The sequence below is a fragment of the Microcaecilia unicolor genome, chromosome 8, assembly GCF_901765095.1.
Source record: "Microcaecilia unicolor chromosome 8, aMicUni1.1, whole genome shotgun sequence".
In the NCBI taxonomy this organism is placed as follows: Eukaryota; Metazoa; Chordata; class Amphibia; order Gymnophiona; family Siphonopidae; genus Microcaecilia; species Microcaecilia unicolor.
The window spans coordinates 75,793,780-75,810,383 of record NC_044038.1 but is presented as its reverse complement, the minus strand read 5'-3'; the positions used below and the strand labels follow the sequence as shown (position 1 = coordinate 75,810,383).

Genomic DNA, 16,604 nt, shown 5'->3' with positions numbered 1-16,604 from the left:
TTGAGGCATGTGAGTAGATTAGGCGTAAATACTAATTTACGTGTGTGCCTCCACACACCATGTATAGAATCCTGGGGTAAGCGCTATTCTATGAACAGCGCCTAACTTCAAGCACCGTTTATAGAACAGCGCTTACCACTATTTTTTTCAGTGCCATTTGCCTATATGCAGGTACTTTCTCTATCTCTAGTGTGTTCACAATCTTGTTTGTGCCTGGAGCAATAGAGGGTTAAGTGAATTGCTTGGGAATCAGCGCTGAATATTTGGTTTAATTTTAACTGTAGTGGCTGGTGATTTACTTCACCACTGATCACTGTGATTAAATGTCAGGCCCATAGTAGAATATGGTAATACAATTTGTAAATACTGCCAGAGACCCTGGTTCATACTTACACTTGTTTGTTTTTTTTCTGTGAGGAAGGGAGGAAAATCCCACCTGTTAACATCCCTCTTTCTCAGGAGGAGGCAGTAGAAACCAAGCATTCAGGGACTCACTGAACCTACCTGAGATGGACATCTGCCAAAGAGGCTCCAATTAACATCAATAATTGGTTGTTACAGGGCCGCTGGGGGGGGGGGGGGGGGGCATGGGGGCAAAATTCCCCGGCCCATCCTCCAAGGGGCAGGCCTGGGCCTGGGTCTGGCACCAGCAAGCTTCTTCCTACCTGCCTACTTCTGGGTCTGTCCTCTCCTGCTCCTGCGTGCTGCCCAGGACCTGGATGATTGCATTAGTGCCATATTCCATTAATGCAGTTATCCAGGTCCTGACTCCTTGCATGGACAGGAGCAGGAGAGGACAGACTGGGGGAGCAGGCAGGCCGGAAGAAGCTTGCTGGCACTGGGCATGGACCCCGGGCCCCCCCTTGGAGGCAGAGACAGAAAGGTAAAGGGGCGGGCAGGTGGGAGGGACCAACGGCATAAGTGGGAGGCAGCACGCAACAGTCCAGTTCTGCCCTGGGCCTGGCTGTTTTTCTTGGTGGCTCTGGGTTGTCAGCACCCTATTGACTAATTAGTTTACGTGTGAATTGGGACTCTGCACTCAAATTTGGGTGCACAGCTTTGGACAACTAAAAAGGCAGTACATAGAACACATTAGTCTTTCTGAACATTTTTTATCTGTTTTTAGTGCCTGTCATAAACATGACTAAGAATGGTGTGGAGTGCCCGACCTGTTATGTTACTGGTTCTTTTGAATGCACTAAATTTGGAACCATGAAGTGTGTTGGGGAGCAAGAACAATGTCTGGATTTCTCTGGTATTATGAGGAGACCAGGTATGTACTACAGAATGCAGGGAGTGGTTTGATGGAATATTCACCCAATCCCTACTGTCGTCACATTTTTTTGTTATATACACCACTTAGCATGTTTTATGAAATAAATAGTATATCAAATATTGATTAAACTTGGAAAACTGGAATTGAATAGAATTTCAGGCTCCAATTTTTTCTGAAAGCTTATCTGCCTAAATGTAGGTCAAAGCTGAATGCGTAACAAGACATACCTGAAAAGTGTCTGGTATGCATGCATGCTACCATTTTTCCCTTTTTGCACATAAATCCTGTCAGATTGGTCAAGATATTAAGTTGTTAAGTTTTATGGGGCTGAGTACATAGAAAATGAAATATTCCATATTGGGTCCCTGCTGCTGATATTTTTTATTTTTGTGTATGGAAAGCAGATTTATAAATGTAACAAAAATTTAACAAATGAAATAAAGATACTGGAGTGGGGAAGGTCTCCATCAAGAACCTGCCTCATCCTCCTTGTAGTAAGGCAAGGCTTCCACGAGAGGTCATGGCAGCAATATTGCAATGGCAGCTGCTAGGAGCAGGAGAGAGTGGGCTTCACTCCAGTGGCGTAGCCACAGGTGGGTTTGGGTGGGCCAGGGCCCACTCATTTATGGCTCAGGCCCACCCAACAGTAGCACATGTTTAGTGGTAACTGGTGGGAATCCCAAGCTCCACCAGCTGAAGATTTCCCCCGATGGTAACAAAAACACTACTCTCCACAACACCGGCACCTGCGCATGCTCAGTTTTCAGTGCATTACTGCTGCCAAGGTGGAAAGAAGCGTTTTCCCACCAGCTGAGATTTTTTTTTTTTTTTGAAGGGATGGGGAACACTTGGTGCCCACCCAATGCTTGCCTAGGCCCACCCAAAATCTGTTGTCTGGCTACGCCTCTGCTTCACTCCTGCCCCCACCACCCAGCCTGACCACCAGGTGTATGGAGGTAGGCCTGAGTGGGCCTATTTTGAATGTTAAATGGATGGGGGGGGAGGGTTGCATGATCGGGGATGAGGGTGTGAATCAGAGGGCCTTGTTTAGGATTTTGCATTTATGCGGATCTCGGCCAATATTCAGCCGGGGCCCGCATAGCTGTCCTAAATTCGCCCACTTAGCTATACAGTTGCTGGCACTAAATATTGCCGTGCCTGCATAACTGCCAGCTCTTAGCCAACGCTGCATCCTGTACCGCCCCTGACCTGCCTCCTTCTTTGTCAGGTTAAGTTCTACTGAATATCAATGGTTGGGTGCCCAAGCAATTTAAGCAGGCAGGAGCCTCTTCAGCCCGCTTAAATCGCTTTGAATATTGGACAGACAAATCACAGTCTCCCAACAATGACTTTAAGCTCTTGAACTTAGAACAGAGAAGGTTGAAGCTGAAGTGAAAAAAGTCAATCTACTATATGGAGGTGTAAGACCTGGCCAACCAGAACTGGCAAAACAACATTCACATATAGAAGTTCCTCAAAAGAGCCAAAGGGGAGTACATGATATTCTTTTTCACAGTAATGCAGCCAAATTTCTGGTGATTACATTTAAGGAACCATTACCATCTGAGCTTGCACATAGAGTCCAGGCTAGGCCAGTATCCAGTGTTTGCTACCCATGACCAATAATGATTGTTCAGATACTTTCAGACCTTGAAAATTCTGTAGGCGATCAAAAGCAATCCACTTGTTCTTTTTCAAGGAAAAGTGCCTACTAACATTATGAGGAGAGAGTTGCTGACTTGAACATGTATGCCCTGGAGGAAAGGAGAAACAGGGGTGATATGATACAGATGTTCAAATATTTGAAAGGTATTAATCCGCAAACAAACCTCTTCTGGAGACGGGAATGTGGTAGAACTAGAGGACATGAAATGAGGTTGAAGGGGAGCAGACTTAAGAAAAATGTCAGGAAGTATTTTTTTCACAGAGAGAGTGGTGGATACTTGGAATGCCCTCCCACGGGAGGTGGTGGAGATGAAAATGGTAACGGAATTCAAAAACACATGGGATAAACATAAAGGAATCCTGTTCAGAAGGAATGGATACTCAGAAGCTTAGCAGAGATTGGGTGGCAGTGCCGGTGGTTGGGAGGCAGACTTCTGTGGTCTGTGCCCTGAAAATGGCAGATACAAATCAAGGTCAGGTATACATATAAAGTAGCACATATGAGTTTACCTTGTTGGGCAGACTGGATGGACCATACAGGTCTTTCTCTGCCGTCATCTACTATGTTACTATGTAATTGTGTCTGACCTGGCCAAAAGAATAGCAGGAGAAAGAAAAGAATTTCTTCAAATGTGCCAACAACAAAATTTGGACTCTTTGATCCTACCAGGATGTGGACTACATACTGCAATAAGACCACTAATTATCAGGATCCCCAAAGGAGCTGAAGAGTTTAACCAAATCTGTCACTATACACCTCCATTGGTACTGAATCATAGGAGCCACCTTTTTATCATTTTGGGGGGTGCAACCCCCAGTGGAGATCACCCCTCCCTCTATACATACAAGGCATTTATTTTATATTGGGGGTGCTCAAGCACCCACAGCAGTCACCGAGTTGGTTCCTATGCAGATGATGCCATAGAGGTGGCCATGAGGCCAGAAAGTACCGTTTGTATGCATTATAATTTATGCTTGTAAAACTACTTTATATGTGTTATCATTACCATGTTATAAAGTATGGTATACGTTTAATTGGTATCATGTTTCCACTATTCGGATGTGTTGTAAGCCACATAGAGGCTGCAAAGAGGGGTGGGGAAATGTGGGGTTCACAGGCAAGAAATAAATAACGAAATATATTCTTGTAGGGATGTGGGAATGGTCGTCCTTTCAAGAACATACATTTTATTAGTGATTGTGCATGTTCCTATATTACTCATTATCCTTGCATGCACACTCCAGTTACTGGTGGTAACATTGATGACGGAGCTGTTATATGTGTAGGTACAGGGGGGGGGGGGTGGCCCAAAACCTTACCTTTCAAGCCTGTCCCTAATGCGGGACCAGGCTCGCATGGCCTGGAGCCTGGGGGGCAGGTGGTGATGCACGAAGAGCCTGTGCCAGTGTCTTAGGCACAGGCACACCAGCAGCAGGCTCTCCTCCTGGCCGAAGTTCGGCTCACGTCGCTGAGCCATTTTTCCACGTGTTGGAAAACAAGTGCCTTATATAGACGTCCTTGCGTGAGGGACGTCGTTTCATGCACAGCTCCATATATGGATGACCATCCCATATATGGCCCTATCAGCACGTGGACGCCGTCATAAGCATAGACGTCTTTGACGTGCACATGCCTGGTTGTTATGCGGGCGGAACGTGCCTTATATAGATGAGTATGAATCACCCGACCCTTTTCACATATACACAATATGCATATAGCTGCATGTTCAGTAGGTGTACAGTGCATGCAGGTCCGGACATGCAGATGGGCACATATGAGGAATATATGGGTGGAGCAGCATGATTTTTCTGTAGTTGACGCATATAAGCATTCCTCATATTTTCCCGTACCTGGATGGCCAGAACAACATGTACTGTACTTGCGGTACACCTATGTACATTCTTTTACACACTTTCTGATTTGGTCGTTTGCACCTGCAATAATCGACCGTGTTAGGGCGCCCAATTTAGTCATGCTTATGCGCTCCTCATTTGATTGTTTTGCTACAGGGATAATCGATTATCAAAAAACGCCCATACTATTTTTCGATTATACATGTCTAATTTTGGACGGTTTCGTAAGAACGTCCTAATTCGTACTTGGACGATCTTTCGATTATGCCCCTCCACGTTAGTTTTTGCATGTGTGCGCTAATTGCTATGACGTTTTGGTGTGGAAAAACAGCATTATCTGTTTGATGATTTGTAATGGTTGTCATGTTATTTTCTGTGTTTCTTTTTGTATGCTTGTTTTTAATTATATATGGTTCCTTGGAAACCAACTAGGCTTTAGGTGGTATTTAAAATTTTAAAATAAATAAATATTATTTTTTTCCAGGGGGTATAATGGGGCAGAAAGTGGGTTTTTCTACACTAACCAGTGAGCGCATTTACAGTTAGTGCACAGTTAAAGTGTGAGCTCTTCCCATCTCCAGAATAGGTGGTGGTTAAGTATGGACATGCAATAATGGTAACTTTACCACATGGCCATTGTTGAAATAAATTGAAATTGGGGTTTCTATGGCCACAGTAAAAAAATGTCCTTAGTTCACGGAAAAGACCCACATAAGGGTGGGCAAAAGCCATTACTGCTTTAAAGTAAAAGGGCCCCCATGTGTTCTCTGATCTATACATATTTAAGGCAGTATCTTCTTTCACTGTGAAGAAAAATGTGTGAATTATAAAATCTACACTGTATTTTAGTGAGGCTGATAAAGGGAAATGTAAACTAGGTCAGTTTACTCAATGAATACCATTGAATATTGTCCTCTGTTTACATTGCATGGAAAATAACCTATGATTTCTCTCTGTGTACAGGTCTTTCATTTGAAAAACATGCCACTAGAGGATGTGTGAATACTGGAGCCTGTGAGATTGGGTTCCCAGCGCTGAAAGGGAACACTTGTCTTCAACAGAACAGATTAATCTGTCTATAACATGGCAGGAAGCATTTCAGAAGTCGCATATCTTGATCAGATGCTGCTTTTTCTTTCACTTTGCAATTGCTTTAAATAGAATAGAACGTCAAAATAATCCTCCAGAAATGAGTATATGTCAGAATTTTTAAAATATCAAATTTCTCCAATTTTGTTAAAAATGAGAGCAAAAGCCTCAACTGATTTCTTCTTAGCTTTACAGCGGATCACTTTCAGGAGTTCATGCAGTCATCATTGGCTGAAAAACCTCTCAAAAATTGTATTGAATTACGCTATAATGTCCGTATAAATATTTTACTTAGCTTTTAAAATATGGCTTAATTCCACAGCCAACAATGGCCAAAGTTTCACAACCTTCATCAGGGTTCGTGGAATATAAGCTCACTCCACAATGTGGCTATCCTCGATAATCCCTTATATATAAAATTTATAGAGGATTTAAATAGAATAGGCCATGCTAACTGTTATGACAGGGATGGGTAACCTCATTCCTCGAGGGCTGCATCCCAGTTGGGATTTCAGAATTTCTGTAATGAATATGCATCAAATTGACCAGGTTTACAATCTATAAAGTGATAGTACAAATTATACCCACAAAATCAATTATCACTTAGTTTATAAATGTTTATTACATATTACAAAACAACCTAAATAATATAACCTAAAATCATTAAAACAATCTGTCCACAAAAGTGACTCCCAATGCATGCCCCCAAGTGCTGGTACTCTCAAAGTTAATGCGTATAGTTGACTCTCAAAACACAATTCCCTGGAGGTAGAAAAGTCATCATTTAGCAAGCTATAACTGTAAAATATTTATAAAAAGATATTTGAAAATAGATGAAAAATCATCGCCTGCTTGCAATGTACTTAGTGCTCTTAAAGTCCACCAACCAATACACATTGACCACTTGACAATCAGTGATTCTCAATAAACTGACTTGCTTGAATAAGAGTTGACTTGCTTGAAGAAGAGTCAAGCCCCACTCAACCATGGGGTTTTGGAGAGGAAGATCATTGCTGCAAACCAGCAACACAGTACTGAAATGTTGCTCATCGTCGCATCATCACACTCACAAACAACTTTATTAGGCCTGACATGAAATCATGTGTTGCCACTGGGCAATATCAAGTACCAGAACTAAAAAAGAGATGAAAGAAAAAAAGAAAAGAATAATAATAAAAGACAAAGAAACATACTCACTCAACCCAAGCACTGTTCCTTCAACCCCAATACACAAACCCTAAAACCTTAATCTAACCAAATTAAAATAACTTTCCTTAAAGGCTTTCACAAAACCATTTATACCACATTGCGATGGAAAAAGTCAGTGAAGGAACCCCTCCACTCCACCAAAGTCTGAATCAACCACCAGAAATGACCTGCTCATATCCTTACTCTAATTAAACTAATGCCCAATCAACTTCCTTGTTCAACCCAAACAGTTCTACTGTGATCCACAGATTCTATAAAACTTGCACATACATTTTTACACATAGCGCGCAAAGTACCATGTGCAAGTTATAGAATAGTGTCAGTTACACATGTAAATTAGTTTAGTTTATTTGGACTTGATATACTGCCCTTCAATATAATTCCATATAAGGTGAAATTAGGCCTTACCTGCTAATTTTCTTTCCTCTAGACCCTCCAGACCGGTCAAGACGCTTGGGTTATGCTCGCCTACCAGCAGAGGGAGACTGAGAACACTAACTTCAAACTATGTACATATAACCTGTGCCTAGCCACCTGACGTCAGTATCCGCTTAGCAAAGCAGAAAACCAAAAACCTGAAAACGAGAAACAAAACCCCTGTACCTGGAAAACCAATAGTCAAACACCAACAGTGTGCTTCCACAGACGGAACGTCCAAACGTCCCGCTCTGTACTGTTTTAGAGTCAAAGAAATTCTCTCCGACCACACTAAACTTGAAAGAATAGTCATAGCAGAACACGGCTCAAAATCACTTCTGATAATACACACTTCTGATAATACACAGGGCGGGCTCTTGACCGGTCTGGAGGGTCTAGAGGAAAGAAAATTAGCAGGTAAGGCCTAATTTCACCTTCCTCTTCAACCCTCCAGACCGGTCAAGACGCTTGGGAAGTACCAAAGCAGTAGAAACTTAAGGGTGGGACCCTCGAAAAGCAGAAGACAACACAGCCGCTCCAAACCGAGCATCCTCTTTTGCCTGAACATCAAGTCTGTAATGCTTCACAAAGGAATGGATGGAAGACCACGCCGCTGCCTTACAAATATCCTGCGGAGGAATAAAACTACTTTCCGCCCAAGAAGCAGCTACCCCCCGAGTAGAATGAGCCTTAAGCACCGAGGGCACGGCACGGCGTTTCAACAAGTACGCCGACGCAATGGTCTCCTTCAACCACCTAGCCAGAGTAGCCTTGGAAGCTGCTGCCCCTTTTTTGGGACCTCCAAACAACACAAACAACCTATCCGATGCTCGAAAATCCTGCGTTCTGCGCAAATACGACCGTAAAACGCGCCGTACATCCAACTTAGCCAGCCGACATTGCGTAAGGTCCCCAGCGCGATCCCCCAACACAGGCAAGGAAATCACCTGGTTGACATGAAAAGCCGACACCACCTTAGGCACAAAGGAAGGAACCGTCCGTAAAGTCACCTTCTCCTTAGCAAATGACAGAAAAGGCTCCCTGCAAGACAGAGCCTGAAGCTCTGAAATCCTACGCGCCGAAGAAATGGCCACCAGAAAAACCGCCTTCAAAGTAAGATCCTTACATGTAATGGATGCCACGGGTTCAAACGGAGGTGCCACCAACGCCTCCAGAACCAAATTTAAATCCCAAGGCGGAACCAACGGACGACGAGGCGGCCGAATCAACTTCACTGCCTTCAGGAACCGCCCCACATCAGGAGAAGCCGCCAAGGAAACTCCCCGAATCTTACCTCTAAAACAAGACAAGGCAGCAACCTGCACTTTCAGGGAAGAGAGCGACAGTCCCCTCTCCAAGCCATCCTGCAGAAAATCCAAAACTTCCACCACCGAAGCACGCAAAGGGACATAAGCCCGCTCTTGACACCAGTTCTCGAAGGTGCGCCACACTCTCACATACGCCAAAGAAGTAGACCTCTTGCGAGACCGCAACATCGTATCAACCACTCTGGGTGAAAACCCTTTCTTTCTCAACCGGTGCCTCTCAAGAGCCAAGCCGTAAGCAAGAACGGAGAGGGATCTGCCATCTCTATCGGCCCCTGAACCAGTCGCACCCGAGGCCCCAAAGGAATCGGATCCTGCACCAGTAACCGCATCAGATCTCCGTACCACGGACGCCGGGGCCAATTGGGCGCTATCAGAACCACTAACCCCGAGTGACGACCGATCCGCTGTACCACGCGGCCCACCAGCGGCCACGGCGGGAACACGTAGAGCAGCTGCTGAGGTGGCCACGGAAGCACCAACGCGTCGATGCCCTCGGCTCGAGCATCCCTTCGACGACTGAAGAACCGAGGGACCTGCGCATTGTCGGCCGACGCCATAAGATCCAACACTGGCCGACCCCACTGCAACACTATCTGCTCGAACACGGAGGGATGGAGAGCCCACTCTCCGGGATCCAACGTATGCCTGCTCAGATAATCTGCACTCACGTTGTCCACCCCTGCCACGTGTCCCGCTGACAGACTCTGCAGATGAACTTCTGCCCATGACAGCAACTCCGTCGCCTCTACCGCTAACCCGGGACTCTTTGTTCCCCCCTGTCGATTTACATAAGCGACGGCCGTGGCATTGTCTGAAAGAACCCTGACTGCCTTGCTGTCCAGAAGACTCTGAAAGGCCCGAAGAGCCAACCGAATAGCTCGCGTCTCCAGGCGATTGATGGACCAACTCGCCTCCTCCAACGTCCAACGCCCTTGGGCCACCTGACCCAGACAATGCGCCCCCCATCCTGACAGACTCGCATCCGTGGTCAGCACCACCCAGTCTGGCGTGTCCAACGGCATGCCCTTCGCTAGATTCGGAGAGAGGAGCCACCAGCGAAGACTGCCCCGAGCCACCTCCGGCAGGGAGAGCCTCTCCTCCAAACTCTGAAACTGAGGAGACCAGCGAGACAACAACGCTACCTGTAACGGTCTCATGTGGGCCCTGGCCCAAGGTACCACCTCTATTGATGCCGCCATCAGACCCAGCACCCGAAGATACTCCCGCGCCGACGGCGCCCTCTGAGCTCGGAGCTGTTGGATCTGAGACTGTAGCTTGGAGATGCGAGGCGCTGTCAAAAACACACGGCCTCTCTTCGTGTCGAATCGGACTCCCAAATATTCTAGGGACTGCGACGGAACGAGGTGACTCTTGGCCAGATTGACAACCCAACTGAGCGACTGCAGAAAGGACACCACCCGACCGGTGACCTCCTCGCTCTCTGCTTTTGATTTGGCTCGAATCAACCAGTCGTCTAGGTACGGATGGACCAAAATGCCCTGCAAACGCAGCGCTGCCGCCACCACTACCATGACCTTGGAAAAGGTGCGAGGCGCTGTCGCCAGGCCGAACGGCAGAGCACAAAATTGAAAATGTCTCCCCAACACCACAAAGCGAAGAAAACGCTGGTGTGCCTCTAGGATGGGGATGTGCAAGTAAGCCTCCGTCAGATCTAAAGACGTCAGAAACTCTCCTTCCTGAACCGCTACAATGGCCCGAGCGCAGCGTCTCCATTAGAAAGGAAGGAACCTTCAGAGCCGCATTGACCTTCTTGAGGTCCAAAATGGGCCGAAAAGCATCCTCCTTTTTGGGAACTACGAAGTAGATGGAATAACAACCCGTACCTCGCTCTCCTGGAGGAACCGGAACTACTGCTCCTAACTCGACCAGACGCGCCAAGGTCTCTCGCACTGCTCTCGCCTTGCGCCTGGAATGACAAGGGGACACGAGAAAGAAATCGGGCAGAGGACCGTCGAACTCTAACGCGTAGCCGTCTCGCACAATCTGCAGTACCCACTGATCTGAGGTGATCTGGACCCACCTCTGGTAAAACAAGCGCAAACGAGCCCCCACGCGAACCAGAGGTTGGGTCCCCACACCATCATTGCGAAGGACGGGACGCTCCGGGCGTTCCCGACGAGGAACCTCGCCCTCCACGGCGGCCACCTCGAAAGGACTGAGTTCTTTGGAAAAAACGACCCCTAGTCCCCCCGGAGGACCTGCCAGGCCGATATCGTCGAGCTTCCTGAAACCGTCCGCGCACCGCGGACCCCCTAGCAGCCTTAGGACGAAGCTCCGGAAGACGAGGAACCTTAGTATCACCAAGACCCCTCACCAACTTATCCAACTCTTCCCCAAAAAGCAAAGAACCTTTAAACGGCAGCGAACACAGCTTTGCCTTAGAAGCAGCATCAGCCATCCAGCCCCGCAACCACAGGGCCCGACGAGCAGCCACCGCCAGGGTCATGTTCTTAGCCGAAGCCCGTAACAAATCATACAGTGCATCAGCCATGAAGGACGACCCCATCTCCAACCTTGCCAAATCTTGAACCATTGAGGCCCTATCAGCCGGCGGGCTATCCAGCAGCCGCTCCGCCCAGCGGAAACAAGCCCGGGCCACCAGGCCTCCACAAACCGACGCCTGCAGCGCCAAAGCAGACAAATCAAAACTCCGCTTGAGAAACGTCTCCAATTTCCTGTCCTGCGGGTCCCGCAACGCGGCCCCTCCATCCACCGGAATGGCCGTAGCCTTAGTCACAGCCGTCACCACGGCATCCACGGTTGGAGGCCGGAGGGAATCTCTATCCTCCTGCGGAAGTGGGTACAACTTAGCCATGGCCCGAGCCACCTTACACTGATCTTCTGAAGAACGCCACTCTTGGGTACTCATTTCCCTCAGATCCGCGTTCATAGGGAAAGTGCGAGATACCTGCCGAATCCCCTTCACCAAAGGATCCTGCGACCCGGCTGTCACTGGAGCTGACGCCTCAAACTTGAGAGTCGATGACACCTGCTCAATAAGTTCTGCCAACTCATCGCGGTGAAAAATGCGGACCACCGAAGGGTCCTCCCCAGGCACAGCAAGCTCCTTCTCATAACCAGCCAACAGCCCCTCATCCTCCTCCAGGGGACTAAAATCGCCCTCTGACTCCGGAGGGGAAAAACTTTCCATGTCCTCCGACCACTCCAAACGTGGTCTCTTAACACTGGCACCCCCCGTCCCAAGACTAGGGGGCTCTGCTCGCGTCGGCCCCGCCTGCCAGGCCTGGAACAAAGACCAAATAAAATCCGGCGGGAAACCCATCCGACCAGGACCGTCCCCCCCAGAAAAACCGGACAACTGACTGCCCAAAGGTCCTCCGACCAACTCCGGGCCTTGCGGTGCCGATTCCAAAATGGCGGCGGTTCCCGCCAAAATCGGGACCGCCGCCACGCTACCAGACTGAGACACTGCCGGCTCTGGAGGGCCCGACACGGGAACCTCCGCCGCTAACACCGGCGAAGCGGAGGAAGAAGACTTCGGTTCGCCGCAGAAACGGCAAGAACCGCCAACCACTTCAACCCCCCGGCGCGCACAAAATCTACATCGCAGCGGCTTTCCCGCCATCGCGCCTAAACAAACAGCTGACAGCCCACTCACCAGAAGCCTGCAAAACAGCGCCCCAAAGCAGCTGAACACCCCTGGAACCCCAGATTGCAGCTCACTCAGCTCTCCACACCGCTTGGGCCTTCGATCTGTGAGAGATCTCTTTCTTTTTTTTTTTTTTTTAACAAAACTTTATTGCAGCCTGAAATTGAGCCCTGCTGCTGCTAAAACTAAACGGCACTCAAGGCTGCAGCACAGGACTGTAGCCGAGGCACAAAGCTGCCCAAAACGGGAGAGCCAGTTAGGGGGAGGGACCCGGCCACCCGGGTGTGACACCCCAAAGGGGACAATGGCAGGCCCCACCGGACCCACCAACCCCCAGCACACTAAAGTCTTCCAGGCACAGAGGATAAAACTGAAAAACAGACCAAAAGAAGCTCTAAATAATCTCTGAATCCTACCAGACCGGACAAGCTGCACAGGTTGCCTGTCTACCCTCTGCTGAGACTGAGAAGATACTGACGTCAGGTGGCTAGGCACAGGTTATATGTACATAGTTTGAAGTTAGTGTTCTCAGTCTCCCTCTGCTGGTAGGCGAGCATAACCCAAGCGTCTTGACCGGTCTGGAGGGTTGAAGAGGAATTTCAAATTTAAAACTCAATGTCTGATCTTCAAGGCTCTTAAAGGAAATGGCCCCAAGTACTTGAAGAACAGGATGACCCTCTGCACATCTCCAAGGTCACTAAGGTCCTCCCAAGGAGTTCCCTAACCACACCCACTCTATAAGACATAACATGATGTGATGCCCGCAAATGAGCCTTCTCCAGAGTAGCCACCACACTCTGCAATGCACTCCCTGAAAGGCTTCGCTTAACACAAGACTATCTCTACTTCAGGCTCTTCAACCAGGCCTTTAATGGAAGAAGTAACTAACCTCTTAGTCTCACAGACACACACATGGAGTGACATAGGCTGAACATTCTGCAGCAGGACACGTTTATCCACTCCTACCCTAGCTCAGATAATATTTAATCATCTCTCTGACCTCATGTGCAACTTTCTTTAAATTAGTCCCCTTATTTTCTGACTCCTCTTACTCTCTTACCTATCTATATGTTCCATCTTTGCTTATGCCCTATGCTGTCTATCAAAATATTCTATTACGTATTGTGTTGACATTCTAAGTAGTATACAATGCCATATTTGTATTGTTATTTGAATATTTTTACTGCTGTAATTGTCCATTGCTTATGTTTGATTTATTCTTACTGTACACCACCTTGAGTGAATTCTTTCAAAAGTCAGTAAATAAATTCTAATAAATAAATAAATAAATATAAACAGAGTGGTGTACAATGAAATCAGAATATATTCAAACAGAAAGGAACTCTATAAATTGTCAATGAGTCACATCAAGGGATATTAAAGCACACAAGGCATAGGAGAAAACAAAATAGCATGGACCAGGGCAGATGGCTCAACCAAACCACATCAGAGAAAGAAAAAAGCGAGGAAGAGGGACCCCCATCACAAAACAGGAATGGGGCAGATGGCATAGCCTTTCCACATCAGGGAGGGGAGAGACACCTGGTCAAAAAAGTGGGTTTTCAAAAGAGTCTGGAAATGGAGATACAATTGTTTTGGACGCAGAGTTGCTGAGAGGGTGTTCAAAGAAAGAGAGCAATACAGAAAAGAGCAGAATATCAAGTGGATTCTAGACAGGAGCAATGTAGTGGAGATAAAGACAGCTGAGAGGCAAAAGCCGTAGATGGAGTATAAGAGGAGATCAATGTTGAAAGGTAAGAGGGGATACCTGAATGCAAAACTTTGTGGGCCATGGTAAGCATCTTAAACTGGATACAGAAGGATAACTAATAGCTAATTGACATTAACAACCAATTATAGGCATTAATTGGTGCTAACTTGCACTAATTAGCAGTTATATGTGTAACTTCTGTTAATTGGGATTTTATAAATTGTGCGTGCAAAATTCATAATGCACAACTGCAAGGAGGGTGTGGACAGGAGGGGCATGGGCAGGTCAGGGGCATTTACACATGTGAGTTATAGAATAATATTTGATACATGTATAACTGACAACAGTTAGGCGCGAGCATCTACGCCAGCCTTTGAGCTAGCGTAAGTGCATACGCATAACTTTATACACTAGTATTCTATAATGACAATTACTTTGCAAACACAAAACTGGCTATATGTGGGCAGTCTGGGGGTGGAGTTAGCACTTAACAGCAGAAGGTGACTGCATAAATAGGACCACATAAACCACAGTCCTATCTTTACATGATTCACCTTATGCAGTTAAGTGCTGAATAATGAACGTAATCGTGTAGGTTCTAGCCAGCTGCATACATCTGCATATTCAATGATAGTGCCTGGAAATGGCCCAGCACTGAATATCCGAGAACAAAGCCGGCAGCGGTCAGCAAAACACTGACCACCACTGGCTGAATATCGGGACCAATAAGAACATGAAAATCTCCATACTAGGTCAGACAAAAATCCATCAAGCCCAGTATACTGGGCCCAATATTCAGCTTGTGGTAGGCAATGTTTTTGTTGTCCACTACAGAGTTAAACCCAGATATTCAATGCTGGGCCATTTTAATGCTGGAATTGAATATCTTTAACTGCTACAAGGTTATCCTTTTTAGCGGTCAAAAATAGGACAGCTATTTATGCAGTCTAATTTAACCATTAAACTTATCCAGTTAGGCACTGAATATCGGCGCCGAACTGGATAACTCATGTGATATAGCTGGTTATTCGCTAGGCACTAACCGGCAATATTCTGCGGAGATAACCAGTTATCTCTCACTGGCACATAACTATATAGCAGTTATGTGCCAATATGCTATTTAACTGGTCAGCGGCTGTGTCTGGCCAAGTAAATAGCTTTGAATATCAAGAGGCCTTATTTCAACAGAGACCAATCCAGGTCACAATTATCTGGCAGGATCCAAAAAGCAGCAAGATTCGATGTAACTTTCCCCCAGGGATGAGCAGTTTATGGCCTTTTCTTCATGAATTTGTCCAAACCATTTTTGAAAGTTTTTATTTATCTATTGGACACATACTTCAAAGCACAAATGAGAGAAACCACATTCCACAAACCTCATCAATATGTAACCCAGTTAGGTTAAAGATGTTTTTTTATTACTTGGTGGGCCTGTGGTAGCTGGTGAGCGGGAGCTGACAGCCCGATCATTAAGGAAGCTGTGCTTTGGGCAGCGTTTGAGCCTATTTTATTAAAATTTTGGTGGCTTATTTAAAATTAGGGTTTACTGAAGTTAAAATGCAAAACTCTGGGTTTGCAAGTGGGCATTTTGAATATTACTTGACAGCAGAGATTGTTTATTATAAAACAGTAGCTGGGAGGGGGGGGGGGGGCAAGATGGCAACCAGGAGGGAGAGTTGAGAAGTCGCTCCTAGCCCACTTACCTCAGATTTTTTACAGACAGTATTTTCTTCTTCTCAACTATGCCTAAGAGGAGGGGCAAATTGTGAGCAGGTCCCGTGGCTTCTGTTTCGCTGTTAGTGGGCTCTCTGGATCGATTCCTCAATCCGGGAATGGCGACGGGAGCTGTGACGGGAGTGTGGGCAGAGGTGAGCTGGCCCCCCGAACAACGGTCAGCTCCTCCCATGCCGGTGGACACGCCGAGAAGGGGCCAGGAAACCCCTGGTTCCCAATTGGCGACGGGGCCTCCTGGCGCGGGACCCAACCCAGATGGAAGCCCGCCGATAGTAGCTGTACAAGGAGTGTTGGATTCAAAGGAAGGAAGTGTTCTAACTGGGAACCATCTGATGAAGGATACAGGGCTTATGGAAAAACCCTTGATACACGTAGATTTACCAAGTAAGTCTTGGGGGGGAAACCAGATAAAATTACTCTGGAAGCTATTTGGGAAACTTTAAAGAACCTGGAAACTTCATTTCTCAAACAATTTCCCCATTAATTGATAACTCTCAGACTCTACTGAGAAAAATACCAACGTTAGAAGGAAAAATACAAGTTATGGACAAAACAATGGAGATTAATACGAAAGCTATACAAAATTTACAACAGGTACAAGCTAATTTAATCAAGGAGAATTTGTATCTTCAGCACAAAATAGAAATTCTGGAGAATATATAGAGGTCTAATACAGTTAGACTGATAAAT

The 16,604-nt window shown here is 46.6% G+C and overlaps 1 protein-coding gene across 1 annotated transcript in view; it reads left to right on the top strand.

Moving 5' to 3' along the window:
• LOC115476908 (phospholipase A2 inhibitor and Ly6/PLAUR domain-containing protein-like) overlaps window positions 1-7,455 on the top strand; it is a 31,958-nt gene extending 24,503 nt beyond the window's left edge. The window contains exons 4-5 of the mRNA XM_030213483.1: window positions 1,127-1,273; window positions 5,759-7,455. Coding sequence (XP_030069343.1) covers window positions 1,127-1,273; window positions 5,759-5,877 — 266 coding nt within the window. The 3' untranslated portion in view covers window positions 5,878-7,455. The remainder of the gene's footprint in view (window positions 1-1,126; window positions 1,274-5,758) is intronic.
• Window positions 7,456-16,604: the final 9,149 nt, after the last annotated feature.